The sequence below is a fragment of the Tachyglossus aculeatus genome, chromosome 22 (genome assembly GCF_015852505.1).
Source record: "Tachyglossus aculeatus isolate mTacAcu1 chromosome 22, mTacAcu1.pri, whole genome shotgun sequence".
NCBI lineage: Eukaryota > Metazoa > Chordata > Mammalia > Monotremata > Tachyglossidae > Tachyglossus > Tachyglossus aculeatus.
In genome coordinates this window covers 8,486,236-8,510,026 of record NC_052087.1, presented here as the reverse complement: position 1 = coordinate 8,510,026, position 23,791 = coordinate 8,486,236, and the positions used below count along the sequence as shown (strand labels likewise).

The window sequence follows — 23,791 nt, the reverse complement described above, 5'->3', positions numbered from 1 at the left end:
CATCCCCTTCTCCCAGAATTAAGCAATGACAACCCCGTATGTCCCCTGTCACTCACTCACAACTCTGTCATCTGCCAGCGGGCAAGTTCCTTCCTTAAATGCTCAATAAATACAATCAATCGACTGATTGATTGATTTTGTCAGCTCCCTAATCCGCTGGTCTCAACCTTGTAGGACACTGCCAACCTCCCAGCCACAGGATAGACAGATTTAGCAGGTTTGTTTGTGACATCGGGTGGCCCTCTGGTGGCTTCATAATAATAATAATAATTTTGGTATTTGTTAAGCACTTACTATGTGCAAAGCACTGTTCTAAGCACTGGGGAGAATACAAGGTGATCAGGTTGTCCCATCTGGGGCTCACAATCTTAATCCCCATTTTACAGATGAGGTAACTGAAGCACAGAGAAGTGAAGCTGACAAGCAGCGGAGCCGGGATTTGAACCCATGACCTCTGTCTCCAAAGCCCGGGCTCTTTGAACTGAGCCACGCTGCTTCTCTTCATCCTGTAGGGGACAAGACTGATGTACTTTGACAATCCCTTCCCCATTGAGCGCCTCTCCCAAGAGTTTGGAAGCTCCTTGCTGGTAGGGATCGTGTCTGCTAACTCTCTCATACTCTCCCAAGTGCTTAGTACCTTGCAATAAGTAGTGTAAGCCTCAATGCATACTACTGATTGATCGGTTGATTGAAGGAAGATCGCCGGATCCACAACATCACAGGGTGTTCTCAGAATAATGACTGGGTGATTCCTTAGTATTCCACAAGGAATCAATTTGCAGTTGCTTTCAAATCCCATTCCATTGTTTACTGGGAACAGTGTAATTTAAGCGGTTGCAAATTGGGGCAAATGAGACCCTGGATCAAATCAGCATTGGGCAACAAGCAAGGTAAACCACTTCTCTCTTTTATGCTTGTTTGTCCTCCAGTCTCCATGTTTTTCCAGGATCCTTCTAGCTCTTTTGTGAGTGGAGAGATGTGTGCTGAGCATAGAGTATGGGCTGGAGGTAGGAGAGGTTCGAGACAGAGGGATCCGGAGGGGAGTTCTCTCTTTGGGATGTGATGATGAAGCACCTAACCATTGAGATTATATCCATATGTGCCATGAGGCTGAAAAAATGTGTGAAACTACATTTCCAATTACTTTGTAGTTTCCCATGAAGAAGCAGTTCTATCTATTTTGATGCTATTGATGCCTACCTGTTTTGTTTTGTTTTCTGTCTCCCCCTTCTAGACTGTGAGCCCATTGTTGGGTAGGGATTGTCTCTATCTGTTGCCAAATTGTACTTTCCAAGCGCTTAGTACAGTGCTCTGCACACACTAAGAGCTCGTTAAATATGATTGATTGAATGAATGAATGAATAGGAAGGGCAGAGGCCTGGGAGTCAGAGGACTTGGGTTCTAATCCCAGCTCTGCCACTCACACGCTGACATTGGAAAAATCATTTAGCTTCTTAGTGCTTCAGTTTTCCTCATCTTTACAATGGGGATTCAATACCTGTTCTTCCTCCTACTTAAAATGAGAGCCCCATGTGGGACAGGGACTGTATCCAACCTGATTGTCTTCTATCTGCCTCAACATTTACTATGGTGATTGGCAATAGAAAATGCCTAACAAATGTTATTATTATCTTTTTAAGATGCATATTTAAATCCCCCGGAAATGGTCCGCCAGGTAATCTGGTTTGATGGGCAAGGTTGGCAATTTTGGGTATTTTGCCCAGCACAACCCAATCTGGGAGGGCCCCTGCATTCTTAAATAGGGTCCTCAGGTCACCCAAACCTGCTGCTGCCCCTTTAGCAACTGGGTGACACCAGTGGATTGTAGTAAAGTCCTTGGGGGCAGGGATCATATCCAACTAACTCTACTGTACTCTCCCAAGTGCTCTGTACAGAGTAAGTGCTCATTAGAGAAGCAGCATGGTACAGTGGATAGAACATGGGCCCGGGAGTGAGAAAGTCATGGGCTCTAATCCCGGCTCCATCATGTCTGCTGCGTGACCTTGGGCAAGTCACTTTAGTTCTCTGGGCCTAGGTGATCTCATCTGTAAAATGGGGATTGAGACTGTGAGCCCCACGTGGGGCAGGGACTGTGTCCAACCCGATTTTCTTATATCCACCCCGGTGCTTACACATAGTTCTTGGCACATAGTAAGCACTTAACAAATACCATTAAATGCCATGGGTTGACTAAGGGGAAAGAAATCCTGCTGAAGAAGTTCATCGGCATCCCATGGAATAAAGACACCACCACGGGTCATCAGGGTTGAGATCAGGGCGATCAGTTCCAGACTTCCAAAGCAGCTGTCGTGCTCCCAATTGTGCTGAGGACAAAGAAACTATTTTAAAATGCACTTTTATTCATGCATTCATTTGTTAGTATTGTTTGCGCACGAACTATGTGCAGAGATTGGGACACCACCCCCCAACGTCCCCCAACCTACCCCCGGGACAGGGCCTGTGTCTAATTGCCCCTGGTCTACTCTTTCCTGGCTCTTAGTACAGTGCTCTGCATAGAGTAAGCACTTAATGGTGTTGGGGAGAGTACAATAGAAGGTTTAGAATAGAATAGGCAGGTTTCTTCTCTTAAAGACTTTACAATCTAAAGGAGGAAACAGGCAGGCACAGACAAGATATGTACAGTGGGAAGAGGAGAGATATTAAATATAACTGCCAATACCAAAAGTAAGGGAAAATGAAGAAATAAATGAAGTCTCATGCCTTCAAGTCTAACCTACAAAAAAGGAAACTCAGTGCTGCATTTAGGGAGATAGTGACTAGCAGTAAAATCATAATGCTGAAAATAAACTGGAACTGGCCAGCACTGGACTCCAGTGGGACCCTGCTGTGTGACTTGGGGCAAGTCACGTAACCTCTCTAGGTCTGTTTCTTCACCTCTAAAATAAAGTTAAAATGTCTGTTCTTCCTCCCTGTTAGACGGTGAACCCCATGGGGTACAATGTCCAATCTGCATATATGGTATCTACCCCAACACTTGGCACAGTGCCTGGCATATCAATATAAATAAACAAATTACAGATATGGACCTAAGTGCTGTGGGGCTGGGAGGAGTAGGGAAGAACAAAGGGAAGAACAAACAGTGCTTGCCACCTACTAGGTGTTTAACAAGTATAATAATGATAGGTAAAAATAATCATGATAATGAAAATGATGATTGAAACTGGAAGCCCTCCCTGGGACAGGGACAGTGTCCACCCTGATTTGCTTGCATCCACCCCAGGTACAGTGCCTGGTACCCAGTTAGCACTTAACGAAAGCCACGATGATTCTGTTATGATTATAAAGATGAGAAGCGGCATAGCCAAGTGACAAGAGCCCAGGATTGGGAATCAGAGGTTGTGGGTTTTAATTCTGACCCCTCCACTTGTCCACCACGTGACCTTGGCCAGCTTGCTTCTCTTCTCAGGGCCTCAGTTTCCTGATCTGGGAAATGGGGATTAAGACTGTGAGCCCCATGTGGGACAGGGACTGTGTCCACTCTGATTTGCTTTTTCCTTTTTCTTCTCCTTCTCCCCATTCTCCCACCACCCTACCTCCTTCCCCTCCCCACAGCACTTGTATATATTTGTACAGATGTATTACTCTATTTAGTTTACTTGTACATATTTACTATTCTATTCATTTTTTTAATGATGTGTGCATATAGCCTTAATTCTATTTGTTCTGACAAATTTGACACCTGTCTACATGTTTTGTTTTGTTGTCTGTCTCCCCCTTCTAGACTGTAAACCCGTTGTTGGATAGGGACCATCTCTATATGTTGCCAACTTGTACTTGCTCTAAGCCCTGGGGGAATACAAGGTGATCAGGTTGTCCCACATGGGGCTCACCGTCTTCATCCCCATTTTACAGATGAGGTAACAGGCACAGAGAAGTTAGGTGACTGGCCCAAAGTCACACAGTTGATAAATGGTAGAGCCGGGATTAAGACTGTGAGCCCCACATGGGATAACCTGATCACCTTGTATCTACCCCAGCACTTAGAACAGTGCTTGGTATATTGAAAGCATTTAACAAATACTATTATTATTATTATCATTACGAGGTCATCCACGTGAGGCTCAATCCCTATTTCCCCAGTGAGGGAACTGAGGCCTGGAGAAGCAAAGTGACTTGGCCAAGGTCACAAGGTGGACAAGTGGCAGAGCTGGAATTAGAACCCATGACCTCCGACTCCTGAGCCCAGGCTCTTGCCACTACGCCCTGTAGCTTCTCATCTTAATAATCATAATGAGAATCGTCATGGCATTTGTTAAGTGCTCACTGGGTACCAGGCACTGTACTAAGCTCTGGGATGGATACAAGCAAATTCATTCATTCATTCAATTGTATTTATTGGGTCCTTACTGTGTGCAGAGCACTGTACTAAGCATTTGGGAAGTACAAGTTGGCAAAAGGCTGTCCATCACCTCACCCCCTCCTACCTCACCTCCCTTCTCTCCTTCTCCAGCCCAGCCTGCACCCTCTGCTCCTCTGCTGCTAACCTCCTCACTGTGCCTCGTTCTCTCATGTCCCGCCACCAACCCCTGGCCCACATCCTCCTCCTGGCCTGGAATGCCCTTCCTCCTCACATCCGCCAAGCTAGCTCTCTTCCTCCCTTCAAAGCCCTACTGAGAGCTCACCTCCTCCAGGAGGCCTTCCCAGACTAAGCCCCCTTTTTCCTCTCCCCATCCCCCCTGCCCTACCTCCTTCCCCTCCCCACACTACCTGTATATATGTTTGTACAGATGTTTTACTCTATTCTACTTGTGTGTATTTACTATTCTATTTATTTTGTCAATGATGTGCATCTAGCTTTACTTCTATTTATTCTGATGACACCTGACAGCATGTTTTGTTTCGTTGTCTGTCTCCCCCCTCTAGACTGTGAGCCCGTTGTTGGGGAGGGACCGTCTCTAGATGTTGCCAACTTGTACTTCCCAAGCGCTTAGTATGGTGCTCTGCACGCAGTAAGAGCTTAATAAATGTGATTGAATGAATGAAGGAATGAACTAGCTGCCAAGCGCTGTCCCTCCACTTCTCTGGGCCTCAGTGACCTCTCCTGCAAAATGGGAATGGAAGAGCCCCAATTGAGTCCAACCTGATTTGCTTGCCTTCATTGAACCCCAACTGCGTGCAACATGATTCATTCCATCGTGTTGATTGAGAAGTGGCGTGGCTCAGTGGTCAGAGAAGCAGCGTGGCTCAGTGGAAAGAGCCCGGGCTTTGGAGTCAGAGGTCAGAGGTTCAAATCCCGGCTCTGCCAATTGTCAGCTGTGTGACTTTGGGCAAGTCACTTCACTTCCCTGTGTCCCTCATCTGTAAAACGGGGAGTAAGACTGTGAGCCCCAGGTGGGACAACCTGATCACCTTGTATCCCCCCAGCGCTTATAACAGTGATTTTCAATCAATCAATCAATCAATCAATGGTATTTATTAAGCGCTTACTGTGTGCAGAGCACTGTACTAAGCGCTTGGGAAGTACAAGTTGGCAACATATAGAGACAGTCCCTACCCAACAGTGGGCTCACAGTCTAAAAGGGGGAGAGAGAGAACAAAACCAAACATACTAACAAAATAAAATAGAATAGATATGTACAAGTAAAATAAATAAATAAATAAATAAATAAATAGAGTAATAAAACATATATACATATATACTCTGACTATTTTCACATAGTAAGCGCTTAACATGTCCACGTCCTCCCCCAGGCCTGGAATGCCCTCCCTCTGCCCATCCGCCAAGCTAGCTCTCTTCCTCCCTTCAAGGCCCTACTGAGAGCTCACCTCCTCCAGGAGGCCTTCCCAGACTGAGCCCCTTCCTTCCTCTCTCCCTCGCCCCCCTCTGCATCCCCCGCATCTTACCTCCTTCCCTTCCCCACAGCACCCGTATATATGTATATATGTTTGTACATATTTTTTACTCTATTTATTTATTTATTTTACTTGTACCTATCTGTTCTATTTATTTTATTTTGTTAGGATGTTTGGTTTTGTTCTCCGTCTCCCCCTTCTAGACTGTGAGCCCACTGTTGGGTAGGGACTGTCTCTATATGTTGCCAGCTTGTACTTCCCAAGCGCTTAGGACGGTGCTCTGCGCACAGTAAGCTGTATATATGTACATATGTTTGTACATATTTATTACTCTATTTATTTATTTATTTATTTTACTTGTACATATCTATTCTATTTATTTTATCTTGTTAGTATGTTTGGTTTTGTTCTCTGTCTCCCCCTTTTACACTGTGAGCCCACTGTTGGGTAGGGACTGTCTCTATATGTTGCCAATTTGTACTTCCCAAGCGCTTAATACAGTGCTCTGCACACAGTAAGCGCTCAATAAATACGATTGATGATGATGATGAGTAAGCGCTCCATAAATACGATTGATTGATTGATTAACAAATACTATCATCATCATCTGGCTTGGGAGGCAGAGGTGGTGGGTTCGAATGCCGCAGAACAGAGAGAGATGGAGCTTAACGGTGGCCACGTGGCCCATTCAAATGATGCCACGGCGGGCGGGGTGGGGGGAATGGAAGGGAAGGGATCCGAAGCCCAGGATGAGCAAGCCGCCGGAGCCTCCGCTTTATTTCCCCTCCCTGTACGACCGCGGTGTCTCCCCTTCCCCCCTGGGGGACCTGGGCATCTGGAGGAAGCTCTTCGTGCCGTTGAGGCCCCCGGGGCAGCCCTCCGGGGGCGAGGGCGGTGCCCAGGCCCTGGCACTGCCCCCTCCGCCCCCCGGGCTTCGCCCCCCGCCCTGGCCAGCTGGCCTGGCCCCCCTCCCCTACGAGCCACTTCGCTTCTTCTACTCGCCCCTGCCCCTGCCTCGGCCCCGGGACCCCGGCCCCGCCGCCCCGCCCGAGGACCAGCTCTGCGAGCTGCAGATCCGCATCAAGGAGCTGGAGCTCCTCACCATCACCGGAGACCGCTTCGATTCGCAGCGATGTGAGGCCCGCCCCCTCGATGCGCCCACGATCATCCGAATTACGGCATTTGCCAAGCGCTGACGAGGTGCCGGGCGAGGTGATGAGGTTGAGCCTTCATCCCCATTTGACAGGGGCTTAGGGCTTCAGATGCTTAGTACAGTGCCCTGCACACAGTAAGCGCCCCATAAATACAGCGCTCAGCACCTAGTAAGCGCTTAACAAATGCCGTCATTATTATTAAAAACGATTCAATGAATGAATGGGGTAACTGAAGCCCGGAGAAGTTAAGTGGCTTGCCCAAAGTCACACAGCCGACAAGTGGCGGGGTCGGGATTAGAACCCTCGCCCCTTTTAGACTGTGAGCCCACTGTTGGGTAGGGACTGCCAACTTGGACTTCCCAAGCGCTTAGTACAGTGCTCTGCACACAGTAAGCGCTCAATAAATACGATTGATTGATTGATTGATTGACCTCTGACTCCCAAGGCCGGGCTCTTTCCACTAAGCCACGCTGCTTCTCTATACATCCTCTGGATACGCCCCGTTGTTCCCCAGACTCCCCCCCCCGGATACACCCAGGATACTCCCCTCTGGATACGCCCCATTGTTCCCCAGACACCCCCCTGTATACGCCCGGACACGCCCCCTGTTTACATCCCATTGTTCCCCAGACACGTCCCCTGGATACACCCCAGATACGCCCCTGGATACGCCTCGTATACGCCCCCTGAATACGCCCCATGGTGCCCCAGACACCCCCGGATACACTCCCTGGATCCACCCAGATACGCCCCCTGGGTACCCCCGGACACGTCCCCTATATATGCCCTCTGGTTCCCTAGACACGCCCCTTGGATACACCCCGGACACGTCCCCTGGATACGCCCGGACAGCAGCGTGGCTCAGTGGAAAGAGCATGGGCTTTGGAGTCAGAGGTCATGGGTTCAAAGCCCGCCTCCGCCAACTGTCAGCTGTGTGACTCTGGGCAAGTCACTTCACTTCTCTGGGCCTCATTTCCCGTAAAATGGGGATGAAGACTGTGAGCCCCCCGTGGGACAACCTGATCACCTTGTACCCTCCCCAGCGCTTAGAACAGTGCTTTGCACATAGTAAGCGCTTAATAAGTGCCATCATCATTATACGCCCCCTGGTTCCCCAGACACGCCCCCTGGATACGCCACCGGTTCTCCAGACACGTCCCCTGTATATGCCCCTGGTTCCCCAGACACGCCCCTTGGATAAACCCCGGACACGTCCCCTGGATATGCGCCCTGGTTCTCATTCATTCATTCATTCAATCGTATTTATTGAGCGCTTACCGTGTGCAGAGCACTGTACTAAGCGCTTGGAAAGTACAATTCGGCAACAGAGACAACCCCTACCCCACCGTGCTTGGTACACAGTAAGCTCTGAACAAATACCATTATTATTATTATTATTCTTGTATCCACTCCAGCGTTTAGAACAATGCTTGGCATATAGTAAGCGCTGAACAAAGACCGTTACTATTATAATTATTATTCTTGTATCCACTCCAGTGCTTAGAAGAGTAAGTGCTGAACAGATACCATTACTATTATAATTATTATTTTGTAGACTCAATACTCTTACAGTCTAGAAGAGGGAGACAGACAACAAAACAAGTAGACAGGTGTCAATACCATTAGAATAAATTCTCCAGACACACCCCCGTATACGATTCGGACACGCCCCTGTATACGCCCCATAGTTGCCAAGATATGACCCCGGACATGCCCCCAGGTTACGCCCCCTGGATACGAACCAGACACGCCCACTGGTTCCCCAGACACTCCCCCCTGGATATGCCCTTACACGACCCCTGGACACATCCCTGGACAGGCCTAGCCCAAGTGGATAATAATAATAGTAGTAGTAATAATAATAATAATAATAATAATAATAATAATAATAATAATAATAATAACATTTCTTAAGCGCTATGTGCAAAGCACTGTTCTAAGTGCTGGGAAGGATACAAGGTGATCAAGTTGTCCCATGTGGGGCCCACAGTCTTAATCCCCATTTTACAGATGAGGTAACTGAGGCACAGAGAATTCAAGTGACTTGCCCAAAGTCACACAGCTGACATTAATAATCATCATCATAATAATGATAGTCTTTGTTCAGGGCTTACAATGTGCCAAACACGGTTCTAAGCGCTAGTGTGGATACAAAATAATAATTATAATAGTAATGGTATCTGTTCAGCACTTACTCTTCTAAGCACTGGAGTGGATACAAGAATAACAATTATAATAGTAATGGGCTTTGTACAGCGCTTACTATATGCCAAGCATTGTTCTAAATGCTGGAGTGGATACAAGAATAAAAATAATAATAATGGTATTTGTTCAGAGCTTACTATGTACCAAGCACTGTTCTAAGAGCAGGGGTAGATACAAGGTAATCAGGTTGTCCCATGTGGGTCTCACAATCTTAATCCTCCATTTTACAGATGAGGTAACTGAGGCACAGAGTAATGAAGTGACTTGCCCTAGGTCACATAGCAGACGAGTGGCGGATACAGATTAGAACCCACGTCCTCTGACTCCCAAGCCCAGTCTCTTTCCATTAAGCCATGCCACTTCTAATTATGGTATTTGTTAAACGCTTACTATTTGCCAGGCATTTCTTCAAGCACTGGGGTGGATACAAGCAAATCAAGTAGGACAGTCCCTGACCCACATGGGGCTCCCAGTCTCAACCCCCATTTTCCAGATGAGGTCACTGAGGTCCAGAGAAGTGAAGCGACTTACCCAAGGTCACACAGCAGACAAGTGGTACAAGCTTGTCCTGGCTCTGCCACTTGTCTCCTAATAATACTCACTGTCTAATAATACCCAAAGCCATGGGTAAAGGCAATCACCAGCCTAAAGTTGGTCTCTGGATCTATGGAAAGAGGAAAACAGAAAAAGTCAATCAATTAAGTAATCGATGGTATTTATTGAGTGCTTACTATGTGCAGAGCACTGTACTAAGCGCTTAGAAGAGTACAATACAGTAGAATTAGTCGTCATGTTCCCTGTCCATAACAAGCTTATATGGCCACTGCGGCCTGCCTCATGTTCACTGCTGGATTTTACCACAGGTGGCAGGCTGACAAGTGCAAAGGCGACTTGGAGAAGCACCATCTTTTCACCTTTCCTCCTCCCCATCCACTCTCGGGACTCCCAGATCAGTCTCAATCAATCATTCAATCGTATTTATTGAGCGCTTACTGTGTGCAGAGCACTGTACTAAGCGCTTGGGAAGTACAAGTTGGCAACATATAGAGACAGTCCCTACCCAACAGTGGGCTCACAGTCTAGAAGGGGGAGACAGAGAACAAAACCAAACATATTAACAAAATAAAATAAATAGAATAGATATGTACAAATAAAATAAATAAATAAATAGAGTAATAAATATGTACAAACATATATACATATATACAGGTGCTGTGGGGAAGGGAAGGAGGTAAGATGGGGGGGATGGAGAGGGGGACGAGGGAACGATGAGGGAACCGCTCTAGGATGCAGGGAGCACATCTCTCTCCAAAAGGAAATTCCTTTGTCAAACTGCAGAATCATGCTTTTGTTTTTGCTAGGGCGGGGGGGAGGTTTATGGGTATTTGTAAGGTGCTTACTATGTGCCAAGCAGAAAGTGCTTACTATGTGCCAAGCATTGTACTAAGTGCTCAAATAGAAACAAGATAATTAGCTTGGTCACAGTCTCCGTCCCACATTAGGCTCACCGTCTTAATCCCCATTTTACAGATGAGGAAACTGAGACATAGAGAAGTTAAGCGATTTGCCCAAGATCACACAGCAGATAAGTGGCAGAGCCGAAATTAGGTCCTCTGACTCCTAGGCCCATGCCCGTTCCACTAGACCACGCCCTTCTCAAGTAGGATTTGGCCTACTTTAGCCACCTGGAGCAGCAGGTCGGTGAGCTGGGTTTGAGGGAAATAAAGGACCACCCCATCAGTCATTCCCCACCAGGAATTCCCCACCCATAGTTCCTTGGTAATACCCTCCCAGGAGCAAAATCCACCTTCCTCAACTGATTGAGGATCACCTCTTAATCGGGTCAGAAACATGATAGAGACTAAGCTTTCGAAGGAGTTTGGGCTTCAGGAAACTGGATTCTCACTTGGTCCCTGGGCAAAATGACGTCATTCATATAAAAGCACATCCTTCCTCTTGGCCGGTTGGAAAGGGTAAAATGGGTCCACTGCAGACACACTTGAGGTAAACAATTTGGCAACAGAGTGTGCCACACAACTAATACGTCCCTGTCGTTTCCAGATAAATTTCTGAAGGCACTCAAAGATGAAAAGCTACAAGGCATGATGATGCAGTCCCAGGTGAAGAAACAAGCTCGAGCACCTTAAGAAACCCTGGCTCCAGGCTTCCCACGTTCGCAGTTATTTATTTGACCATTTATACCAAAAATTCAGATTTAACTATTTTATGATCTCTGCTAACGAATGCTGCCTAGCTCCTCACCAATACAGTATTAGCTTGTGTGTGTACTCTCAGCTCATCTTTGTTAATGCTGCTTGTGTGTGTTGCTGTCTTTCTCCAGGGGTAAAGTTTACTGATCCTTGATATGAGTACAGATAGATGGACATTCTTTGATCTTTGATCTCACAAGCACTACCTGGCCCCTAGAGCAAAAAGGAGCAAAAAGACCAAAAATGAGGCTGCTGGCTTCATTTATTCATTCATTAGGTCATATTTATTGAGCACTTTACTGTATGACAAGCACCACACTAAGCGCTTCACCATGCAATGGACTGTGGCTGACCACGACAGGGTCAGGATGGAGTTTTTCCTCACTCCTATCAGCCACCCAAGTCCTCACAACTTGTCATTAATAATAATCATGATATTTGTTAAGAACTCACAATGTTCCAGGCACTGTACTAAGCAATAGGGTGGATACAAACAAATTTGGTTGGACGCAGTCCCTGCCCACATAGAGCTCACAATCTTAATCCCTATTTTACAGATGAGGCCCTGAAAAGTGAAGTGACTTGGCAAGTGGTAGAGCCAGGATTAGGACCCATGACTTTCTGACTCCCAGGCGGAGGTTCTATTCGCTAGGCCATGCTGCTGTCTGCCCCATGTCCCCATGGAACTATTCAGAGCTTAGCACAGTGCTCTGCACCCAGTATGTGCTTAATAAATGTGGTTGCTCCTAGCTAACCCAGAAATCACCATCAGATGACACAGAAAGTCCTAGAAACCATTTTTCAACCCTAGTCTCACTGGCCACCTACCAAACCTTTCGCTCTCCCTAGCTACAAGGAAACAGCATTTCAGATCACAATCTGAAATCTCACATCCCTCCTCTGGCACCTCATCTCTCAGTCATGGACAATTGGTCTTTGACTATGACCTCCGATAGGCCCTCTCAGCTTCCAAGCCTGTTAATTAGTGCCCCTCTGATGCTAAGGCATTTTGGTGACCAGTGGCGTATTGGTATGGTGATCAGGGCAATGCAGAAGGGAGTGGGAGAAAAGGAAAGGAGGGCTTAGTTAGGGAAGGCCTCTTGGAGGAGATGTGCCTTCAATAGACTTTGAAAGAGTCAAAAAGCTAATAGTAGTAATAATGGAATTTAAGTGGTTACTATTCATTCATTCAATCTTATTTATTGAGTACTTACTGTGTGCAGAGCACTGTACTAAGTGCTTGGGAAGTACAAGTCGGCAACATATAGAGACGGTCCCTACCCAACAAGGGGCTCACAGGTTACTATGTGCTAAACACTGTGTGAAACACCACAAGAGGTGCAGAATAACCAGATTGGACCTAGTCCCTATCCACCTGAGCTAAGGGTGAGGTAGACCTGGCATTTAAATCTCCTTTTTACAGGTGAGGAAAGTGAGGCCCCGAGACGTTAGGTGAATTGCCCAAGGTCACACAGCAGACAGAGAGCAGAGGCAGGATTAGAAACCAGATCTCCTGAGGCCCAGCCCTGGGCCACTGTAGGGAGCAAAGTTCATAACCAGCTTCACCACCTGCAGATGGATGCAATGAAACAGCCCAAGACAAATCTGGCAGGCGGCCCTCCTAAAACGACGCGAATGGGGACTTTGGCCTATACCTACCTCCAGAGCTCAAGCCCGGCATTGGGGGAGGGTCCCAGGAGGCAACCTCAGGAGAGGAAATCAGGATGGCAGGAGATGTCACTGGTCTGGCTCCAAGGCACTAGACGGCAGTACAGATGTAAATGCCTTTAAATGGAGTTTGCAGAAGGACAGTTTTATCAACCAGTTCATTCTTTTTTAAAACTGAATCCAGTAAAAAAAAATCCTTGGGGAATGAAGCAGCATTTATTGGTATAATGGGGCCATTCACTGGGGAACAATTGTGGCTACTGGAACTGAACAACTGAAAACAGGTTTGCTTGGTGAGGAGGGAGGTACAAGTTGGGTTCCAAGTCAGTAGGATAGAATTCATATCTTTTTTAATTCATAGCAGATTAAATCTCTATGTTAGAGAATTCAATCAATCAATCAATTGTATGTATTGAGTGCATATTGTGTACAGAGCATAGAAAGTTATCAGATTGGACACAATTCCTGACCCACATGGGGCTCACAGTCTATCTTACTCTCATTTAAAGATGAGGAAACTGAGATCCAGAAGGGTTAAATGGCATTTCCAAGGTCACAAATCAGGCCAGTGGCAGAGATTGGAGTAGAACCCAGGATTCCTGACTCCCATACGTGTGCTTGTTCCACTAGGCCACCGGATCTTGAACTGAAGATCAATTTCAGTGTTCTGTGCTCTAAGACCCATGCAGGAACCCAAATCCACCTGGGCATGGGGAGGGAGGAAGAAGAGAGGGAGGGAATGTACTGATCATGAAGAAAACCCATACTGAACTCCTTAAGCCTAACATCTCTGTCCCTACACTGCTTGCCTTCTAGCTGGGTAACCATTTAGCATCTAGCTAACAAGTATCCAGAAGATTGTTTACTATTTAGATGTTGCTATGCTGCCTGGCTCACTGGAGGCAGAGAACCCTGGGATGTTTGAGAGAGGAAGAGCAATACCACAATACCACAACAGAACCGAAACAACCCCAACTTCTTACCAACTAGCGACAAGGGAGAGAAGCATATTTTACCTCAATGTCCTGCCACTAACTCAAGTTCAATATGTCCAAAACTGAACTCCTCATCTTCCCTCCACATCTTCTCCTCTAACTTTCCTATAAAAAAGCTGACAACGCCAACATTCCCTCCATCTCTCAAACTTAGAACCTTAGTACTAGCCTTGATTCCTCTCTCTCTTTCAAACCCAGTATTCTGTTCATCACCAACTCTTGTCAAATGGGATCTAGTGGATAGAGCCTGGGCCTGAAAGTCTAAGGACTTGGGTTCTAATCTTGGGTCTTCCATTTGCCTGCTGTGTGATCTTGGGCAAGGCACTTAACTTGTCTATGCTTCAGTTTTCTCATCTGTAAAATGGAGATTCATTATCTATTCTCCCTCCTAATTAGACTCTGAGCACCATGTGAGACAGGGGCTGTGCCCAACCTGATTATCTTGTACCCATCCCAGCACATAGTACATAGTAAGTGTTTAACAAATGCTGTTATTATTATTAGTGGTACAATACTAATAATAATGATAATACATATTTCCAGAACCTGCCCTTCTTCAACATTCGATTAGTCACACTACTGGCTTATCCCAGTTTGACTAATTTTATTGTACTCTCCCAAGTGCTTAGTGTAGTGTTCTGCATATTGTAGAAGATTTATTGATTTTTATGATTATTATTGTTATTATTATCATTATTTTCTGGTGGACCACTTTTCCCAGCTCCCTTTGTTAAAGAACCTTCTCTGTTGGGATCAGGGCATGTATCAGCTTCCATTTTGTAAACTCCTAGATTGGTATATCGGTGACTGACCTAAACTCTTTCAGTGAAAGTTAAATTCTGGACCACAGTGAGAGTTGATGAAATGTCAACTGAGTATTCCATTTCAAAGAGGCCGTTTGGATGGAGTTGGGAACCTCCTTCCCTGGCAATTTACCTTTGAGGTAGAATATTCTTATCTCCGAGGCACAAAGCATCTACGGAGCAAGGTCAGTCTCCTCTCCGGGGAATGTGGTGAGCCCTTTTCCAGTCGAAATCTGAAGCAACTTTGGCTATTCTATAAGAACAAAGCCATCTTTATTTGAAAAACTCTGGGAGCCTAATTTCCAAGCAGTTTACATTGGGCAATCAGCTCAAGATCTTTTTCAGAACTGTGTCTACAGGAAGGTCCAGGCCCAAATGAACACTACGGTCTGTTTAATTGGAAATATAGCCCCCTGGGGAATGGAGAATGGCGAATCTCCGAGTGGAGGGGGAAAGGAGGCATAGTGAGTTCTACCAACCACTCACTTGAAAGCTGCCGCCTTACTTGCATTTCCATTTTAAGAAAGGAAGATACTTTTCCTTCAGTCCCACTCTCAGGGTGGGTTCCCAGTCAGGAGACAAGAGGAGAGAAAATGTCTGTCTACCCCGGTAGATTGTAAGTGTCCCGAGGGCAGGGATTGTGTAGACTCCCAATGGCTTAGTACAGGGCTCTACACAAAGTGTTCAATAACTACTACTAATAAATTAATTGGAGCTCAAGTTATTTGTGTGGAGAGCACTGTGCTAAGTGTTTGGGAGAGAAAAATATAACACTAGAACAGAGTTGGTAGACATGTTCCCTGTCCACAGTGAGCTTACAGTCTAATAGTAATAATAACTATGGTATTTGATAAGCACTTGATCAGCGCTTAGAACAGTGCTCAGTGCTTAGAACAGTGCTTTGCACATAAGTGCTTAACAAATAGCATAATAATAATAATAATAATATGTGCCAGGCACTGTACTCAGCACTGGGGTGGATGCAAGCAAATCAGTTTGGACACAGTTGGGGCTCACACTCTCAATCCCCATTTTACAGATGAGGTAACTGAGTCACAGAGGAGTGAAGTGTGAAGTGATTTGCCAAAGGTCATACAGCAGACAAGTGGTGGAGTTGGAATTAGAACTCATGACCTTCTGACTCCCATGCCAGTGCTCTCTCCATTATGCCATGCTGCTTCTCTAGAGAAAGGAGTTGGTCTGGACAACTTTGGCATTTTCCCTATAATGTAAAAAGAAAGTAATGTAAACTATAATGTAAGTTCAACTCTGCTAACTCCCCTTCTATTCATAGGTTTTTTCTAGTGGTTGCACCTAGAGACTTGGGAAAGTAGTGTCAAGCCAAAACAACTATCTCTTTATCTTCTCTGATTACAAGGGATTTAAATAGGGTTTCAGGCCATTTTTTTCCCGTGTGCGGCTTCTAAGGCCGAACACTAGAAAAGAAGCTGGCAATAAAAATAGTAATTATGCTATACACTAAGTGCTCACCACTTGCCAAGCGCTGGGGTAGATGCAAGAAAATCAGGTTCAATGCAGTCCCTGCCCCACTTGGCATTCAGAGTGTAAGGGGGAGGAATTTCATCTCCATTTTACAGATAGGAAACTGAGGCACAGAGAAGTGAAGTGACTTTCCCAGGGTCACAAGGCAGGTAAATGACAGAGGCGAGATTAAAATCCTGGTCTCATGACTCTCAGTCCCGTGCACTTTCCACTAGGCAACACTGCTTCTCAACAACCACACAAGGAGGTAGAAGGACCTTGGTTCTAATCTCAGCTCCGCCACTTGTCTTCTGTGTGATCTTGGACAAATCCCTTCACTTTTCTGGGCCTCCGTGACCTCATCTTGAAAACAGGGTCTAAGATTATGAGTTCCATATGGGACAGAGACTGTGTCCAGCCTGATTAGCTTGAGTCTACCTTAGCATTTAGTACCTGACACATAGTGAGTGCCTAACAAATCTTGTCTAATGCTGTCAAGTTGTCTCCGACCTATAGCAACGCCATGTACACATCTCTCCCAGATTGCCCCACCTCCACCTACAATGATTCTGGTAATGTATCCATAGAGTTTTCTTGGTAAAAATACAGAAGTGGTTTACCATTGCCACCTGTGCAGTAAACTTGAGCCTCTGTCCTCGGCTCTCTCCCATGCCGCTGCTGTCCAGCAAAGTGGAGTTTCGACTTGTAGCAGATTGCCTTCCACCTGATAGCCATTGCCTAAGCTAGGAATGGTATTTGTATGTCTCTGCTTGATTCTCTGTTTGACAAATCAGGGAGTAGGAGAAGAAGAAAGGGGGCTTAGTCTGGGAAGTCCTGTTGCACCCTTATTCTTTCTCTTGCTCCCTTTATTTGAAAACACTTCCATCTAGCTGTCTTCTCCATTAGACTGTGAGCTCCTCAAAGGCAGGGATTGCAATTTTTGCTTCCAGTACACTCTCCCAAGCCCCAAGCACAATGTTCTCCACAGAGTAGTCACTCAATAAATACCACTGATTGATTGATGGATTGACTGGGAAGTGGGAGCTCCTGCTTTTCCTTCTGCCACTGATCTAGCAGCCACCAAGCAGCAAGAAAGTAAGGATTCACTACAAGCCAGGAATAGTGCAGAGATGCTCATCTGGATTTGAGTAGCTGCCACTTGCCCCTGTCCCTTGCAATGACCACAGACCCTTAAGGCCGAGCTTCCTAGGGGGAGGAAGGCTGGAAAAGGAGATTACTGGAAACAAGCTCAAATTCACTGCATTACTATTTCCCCTTTCCCTCATCTATTTTAATGTCCATCTCCCCCTGTTGACTGTAAGCTCCCTGTGGACAGGGATCACATTTACCAACTCTATTGTATTGTACTTTCCTAAGTGCTTAGTACAGAACTCTGCACCCAGTAATCGCTCAATAAATGCCATTGTTGGATTGATTGATGGTGATGAAACAACAGTATACATCCTCCTTGAAATCTCCTGGGAATTACACAACAGCCATTCAGTCTCTCCAGGTGGAGGAAAGGGAGGAGAAAGAAAAGTCAACGAGAACAAAAGCAGAATCATCCTTTGGCGTGTCTTTGAATGAGCCTCCCTGGAAACAAAATTGCCAGGAAATAACATATACATCTTCAACTAAGATAAACCAACTATTATGGAAAATGAAGTAAATCTATCCCAAACCTCACAAAGTCTGGCATTCTGTATCTTTCAATGGGACCTCACATTTCAGGTGAAATAAAACAATTTCTACCAACCCAATACATCTGCCTCATGGATGTGGATGTTGTCCAACAGCAGTACTCTACTATGACTGTCGATATCATAAAATGTTCAGTTTCAGAAGATTGTGTTTGAATTGTATAATATCATGATATTCGGTTGAACCAAGTTGAGATAATAATTCCAAATCAATCAACCAAGTAATGAGATTTATCGAGCACTTACTGTGTATAGAGCAAGGTACTAAGCCCTTGGGGAAGTAAAATGTAGCAGGGTTGGTAGATGCGATCCTGGTCCACAAGGAGCTAACAGTCTACAAGATTATAAGAACAACCATATAGCACCTCGTCTTAGAGCCAGGCCACTGGGGAAACATGGAAACAGATGAGGAATTTGGTCAGCTTCCCTTCTTTTCACAATTTTAGGTTCCTGTTCCCATAGAGCTGCTGTTATACAATTTCCTAGACTGTAAGCTCATTGTGGGCAGGGAACGTGTCTGCCAACTCTGTTGTACTATACCCTCCAAAGTGCTCTGCCCATAGTAAGCACTCAATAAATACCATTGATTGATTGATAAAAGAGGTCTAACCCAGAATATAAATCCGCCTCAACTTAATTTCCCAAGCAAAGCTTAGTGGGATAAGGGATTAATGAGCAGCACGATTGTTATCATCTTCCATCTTTACTAAGCTCTTTTGTTGTGCTGCCCGACACCAGCCCCTTTGTACTGGTTCTGAACCCACATACTTGAGGATGAAGAAACTGGGTGAGAGGGGAGAACTCTCTTTTGGAGATTCCATTTCCTTGGACAGAGGAGGGTGGGAGGCAGTCAATATAGCCCTGGATGGTCTGGGCTGATCAAATCTGGTCCAGGTATGGACCTGAGAAATGGAAACCTTGTGTTGAGCCCAGGTGAAAAAGATAATAATAACAACTGTGGTATTTGTTAAACCAGGCACTTTACTAAGCTCTAGGGTGGCTACAAGCAAATTGGGTTGGATGCAGTTCCTGTCCCACATGGCGCTCACAGTCTTTATCACCATTTTACAAATTAGGTAACTGAGGCACAGAGAACTGAAGTGACTTACCTAAGGCCACACAGAAGACAAATGGCAGAGCCAGGATTAGAACCCATCATCATCATAACCCATGACCTTCTGAGTCTCAGGCCTGTGCTCTAGCCACCTTGCCATGCAGCTTCCCAACATCGAGTGGTCACTTTGGAGGTGTGAGATGGCAGCCTCTAATCAAATTAATCCAAAACTGGTCAGGAAATTCACCAAGTAATCCAGACCAAAGGTGCAAGGAGGAATGTCTTCGAACTTTGCTCTCACTGGAAAATTTGACTTAGCAAACAAACACTTGGGGATTTCCCTTTAGACCGAGGAGAGAACTTCTGACCAAGATATGCTTCACCAAAACCCTCTTCCTGTTTAGAAATGGTGCTGCTAATTTGAGGCAGTGAAAGTGGCTGGACTTTTTGACCCACTGTTTTCCCAGGAAAGTGTCAGTCAATCGTATTTATTTATTGAGTGCTTACTGTTTACTAAGCGCTTGGGAAAGTACAAACAGACTCAGCCAGCGAAACCCCTCTCCGGGGGACATCACTGGCTGGGTAACTTCTCTAAGGGGAAGTGACGTAGGATGGAAGAGAACTCTCAGTTATCTATTCCAAGTGGCTCCTCTTCAGCCGGGTTTCTTCAGGAGTGAGGTAACAGGCAAGAAGATGTGTGCTCACTGGGTGTTTGGGATAGGAGGCCACTCTTCCCACAGTGCCCTTCTGCCTGGCTATGACATAATGCCGGGTTTCAGCCCTCGTGAGGCCCAATCCAGGTTTGAAAGCTGTAACACAAGGTTCTTCTGGAAACTCTACCTCTCATTAGTGCAGAGCCAGCTGGGTTGGTCTCCTTTGGCCAGCAGGAGTCTGAGCAGGGCAGAGATAGGGGTGGGAATAGAGCCCGTCTTCTAGACTGTGAGCCCATTGTTGGGTAGGGACCATCTCTATATGTTGCCAGCTTTTACTTCCCAAGCACTTAGTACAGTGCTCTGCACACAGTAAGCGCTCAATAAATATGATTGAATGAATGAATGAATCCTCTAGACTGTAAGCTCGTTGTGTGCAGGGAATGTATCTGTTATATTGTTCTATTGTACTTTCCCAAGCACTTAGTTCAGTGGTCTGCACAGAGTAAGCACTCAATAAATACTATTGACTGACTGTAAAATAACACTATAACAGACACATTTGCTGCCCATGATGAGCTTACGTGGTTCCACTGCTGTTCCTGTACCCTTTCCCCATGGGGCCCAAGAGCCCACTGGGAATTTCAGAAAATTCTGCAACAACTGATAAAGAAGATCCTTTTGTTAGTTAGCTCATTTGACTGGGGAAAAATCCCCTTAAAGCTAAAGAGAGCCTCCTCACTGGATTTTAAAGTTAATGGTTGTGCAGAGTCCCTTCTCAGAGATTGGCATAGAACACTCCCCACCCTGTTCTATTCAAGTGTGGAATGGGCCCACCCACTTGCACAGAACTGTGGGCTGGCAATCCCCCATGAGGCAGCAGGACTCCTTTAGATGGCAATTGATCAGTTTATCCTGAAAACCATTAAACAGGATAAAGGCAAAGGAGAGTGGGGAGGAGAGAACAGGGAAGGTGGGAAAGGTATCCATTCTTTGACTAAGGTCAACTGCTCACTTCAGCAGCACTTATACTAAAATTGGAATGATACAGAGAAGATCGGCATGGTCCCTGAACAAAGATGACATGCAAATTCCTGAAGCATTCCTCATGTTTAAAGCATTACTGAAAGCACATCTCCTCCTAGAGGCCTTCCCCTAGCAAGCCCTCATTTCCTCTTCTCCCACTCCCTTCAGCATCACCCTTGCATTTGGATTTGCAACCCCCCCATTCACCCCTCCCTCATCCCCATAGCACTTATGAACATATCCATAATTGATTCACTTATATTAAAGTTCATTCATATTTATTGAGTGCTTATTGTGTGCAGAGCACTGTACTAAGTGCTTGGGAGAGTACAATATAACAATAAGCAGCTATGTGTCTATCTCCCCATCTAGAATATGAGCTCATTGTAGGCAGGGAACGTGTCTACCAACTCTGTTATATTGTACTCTCCCAGGAGCTTATTCTATGGATACACAAGCAGAATGACATTATGGCAGAAGATGGGATATTCTGGAGAGGGTGTGTCTATGGAGTTTCTATGGATCAGAAACTATTTGACAGCATTTAAAGAAGAAGACAAGAGCTTACTACCGTGCTCTGCACACGGTAAGTGCTTAATAAACATGATTGACTAAGCTGACAGTTCTATGGTGGGTGTCTATAGTTTCTGTTCCCTCAACATTCATAATCCATTTTCCTCTGGATTCAGAGTCGCACACCCTTCTCTCTCAGAATCATTTATCCTAGTCAGATCTGTTGCATGTGGGTTCCAGGAGTGATTCCATGGCCAGGCTTTTCACCCAGTGTGGTTTTCCAGCCCATCCAGTCTCTTGGACTGAATCCTTCAGGTAAACAACTCTCAGAAAGAGAGGTTAAGGATTTTTGATTTGCACTCTTATTTGCTTTATATTACTATTGGGTCTCTGGACTGTCGTGTCTTCATTCAATCGTATTTATTGAGCACTCACTGTGTGCAAAGCACTAAACTAAGTGCTTAATGCACTTTAAAGTGACATTTATTAGATGCTTACTAGGTGCCAGGCACTGTACTAAACACTGAGGTAGATAATGGGATAATCATCTTGGACACATCCATAAGCAGACACATTCCCTGCCCATGGTCTTCATCCCCACATGCCCCTTCAAGGCCGGCAGAAAGAATCTTTTTTTTAAAAAATGGTATTTTTCAAGCACTTACTATGTGTCAGGCACTTTATTAAGCACTGGGGTAGAGACAAGCTAATCAAGTTGGACACTGTCCATGTCCCACTGAGGCTAACAATCTTTAATCTCCATTTTACAGATGAGATAATGGAGGCACAGAGAAGTGAAGTTACTTGCCCTAGGTCACACCATTTGCCCTAGGTCACACAGCAGACAAGTGGCGGAGCTGGGATTAGAACCTAGGTCCTTCTCACTCCCAGACCTGTGCTCTATCCACTTGGCCATATTGCCTCTCCTTGTGCTCCATTACCTGAGACCAAAACATCCAATGCATCATGGGGGTGGATGTCCCCAAAAGCTGTTCCTCAGAGCCAGCCTGAGTCAGCCGTAGATTAAAAGAGGTTCCCATACACTAAAAACTTCAAGACTCAAGGAAACAAGCATTAGTTGCCTAAGGCAAAGGTACTGCCCTGCTATGCAAAAATGTCTAAGATAAGCATTTTCACCGATTCAAACATAACAGCCTCAAGAATCAGTCAGTTTGGGATAATGAAGACAAGAAGCAAAGTCAGTTTTAGTTGAGAAACTGTTGTTTTCCTTTATAATCATTTTAGGGGAAATGATCTGAGCATTGTAAACTGTTTACTGGATTGAAGGTCAAGGATGAAGATCTATATTGTAAGCTTTGTTGTGCACAGGAAATGTGTGGACCAATTCTGTTATATTGTACTCTCCAAAGTGCTTAGTACAGTGTTCTACACACAACAATCATTCAATAAATATGATTGATTGATTGATTGGTTGATGTACTGAGTCTATCTGCCACTTTGTTAGCTTGGAGCTTGCCTTTTCAAGATAAAATTGGAGTGTCCAACTTGTTTTTTCTAGAGGTCAGGAAAGAAAACAAAATCTGGTGAACAACATTCTTCCCCCCTCCTAACCCCACAGCAATAATGTACATATCTGTAATTTTATTTATTTGTATTGATTTCTGCCTCCCCCTTCCCAGACTCTAAGCTTGTTGTGGGCAAGGAATGACTGTTTAGTGTTGTATTGTTCTATCCCAAGCACTTAGTATAGTGTCTTGCACACAGGAAGTGCTCAATAAATACGATTGAATGAATTGAATGAAGGAATGAATGAATACTGACTCTAGTGTACCCACCCAAGGGACTAGTCCAATGGTCTGCATACAATAGGCAATCATTAAACTCTATTGATTGAGGACAGTCACTTCTCACATTGCCTCCTTCCTCTGTGAGAAGAGTTGACCCACAGTAGATTCAGCATCAGACTGTTTTTTCGGTGTTCTCCTTCACCTGGGCCATTGAAAACCCAGGTCCCTTCAGTGTCAACTTAGCTTCTACCAGGTGAAATGAAAACTAAATAATATAATGTAGATGGTCACATTTCAGAGGCCAGCTCCATTTCATTTCTGGATGTTCTTTACTCTGGATGTGTGAATGTCTCTTCTCTCATTCCCTCCCTGTACTCTTTTCCGCAGGAGTGATTTTCCTGCTTGTCCTTCCAGCCTGCAGCTTCTGGGTGAATTACATGTGTCTTCCAGGGACCTATAAATCCCAGTGAATGAGCTTTTAAAAAGACAATGTCAATATCCACTGAGTTCTCACCAGCCCAGTGAGTCCCAATCACTCACTGTTTAATTGCCCATGAGTGAATTTCCTCTGCGGGATAGACCAGCACCCCCCAGCATGACAGACTTGACAACACTGAGAGTGGCCACTACACCCTCACACCTAGAATGGGCAGTGCATCCATCTGTGTATGTGCTATCACGAATTGACATCTTAAAAGCATCGCATTTCGTAACATCTGAGCATCCCAGACTGGAAGATGTTGGCAGGCTCCCACTCAAGTTAACCTTT

The 23,791-nt window shown here is 45.4% G+C and overlaps 1 protein-coding gene and 1 non-coding gene across 3 annotated transcripts; both read left to right on the top strand.

Annotated features, from left to right (window-relative positions):
- Nucleotides 1–6,551: 6,551 nt before the first annotated feature.
- Nucleotides 6,552–11,467, top strand: C22H11orf91 (chromosome 22 C11orf91 homolog). 2 transcript variants are annotated; one of them, XM_038765203.1, is made up of 2 exons: nucleotides 6,552–6,948; nucleotides 11,235–11,467. In XM_038765203.1, exons 1-2 carry the CDS (start codon nucleotides 6,564–6,566, stop codon nucleotides 11,318–11,320), a joined length of 471 nt encoding a protein of 156 aa, XP_038621131.1. In that variant the 5' UTR covers nucleotides 6,552–6,563; the 3' UTR covers nucleotides 11,321–11,467. The 2 variants fall into 2 exon arrangements, with proteins under 2 accessions (XP_038621131.1, XP_038621132.1); XM_038765204.1 differs by having other exon boundaries at nucleotides 6,552–7,014; nucleotides 11,235–11,316.
- Nucleotides 11,468–20,742: 9,275 nt separating this feature from the next.
- LOC119944426 lies at nucleotides 20,743–20,849 on the top strand. The gene has a single exon (XR_005455904.1). It is a non-coding gene; the product is annotated as a U6 spliceosomal RNA (small nuclear RNA).
- The last annotated feature ends 2,942 nt before the right edge of the window (nucleotides 20,850–23,791 follow it).

Bases quoted from the DNA above. Each gene is read 5' to 3' on its own strand.
- C22H11orf91 (XM_038765203.1), top strand. From the start codon at position 6,564: ATGAGCAAGCCGCCGGAGCCTCCGCTTTATTTCCCCTCCCTGTACGAC. The intron at 6,949-11,234 runs GTGAGGCCCGCC...TGTCGTTTCCAG, and splicing joins CCGCTTCGATTCGCAGCGAT to ATAAATTTCTGAAGGCACTC.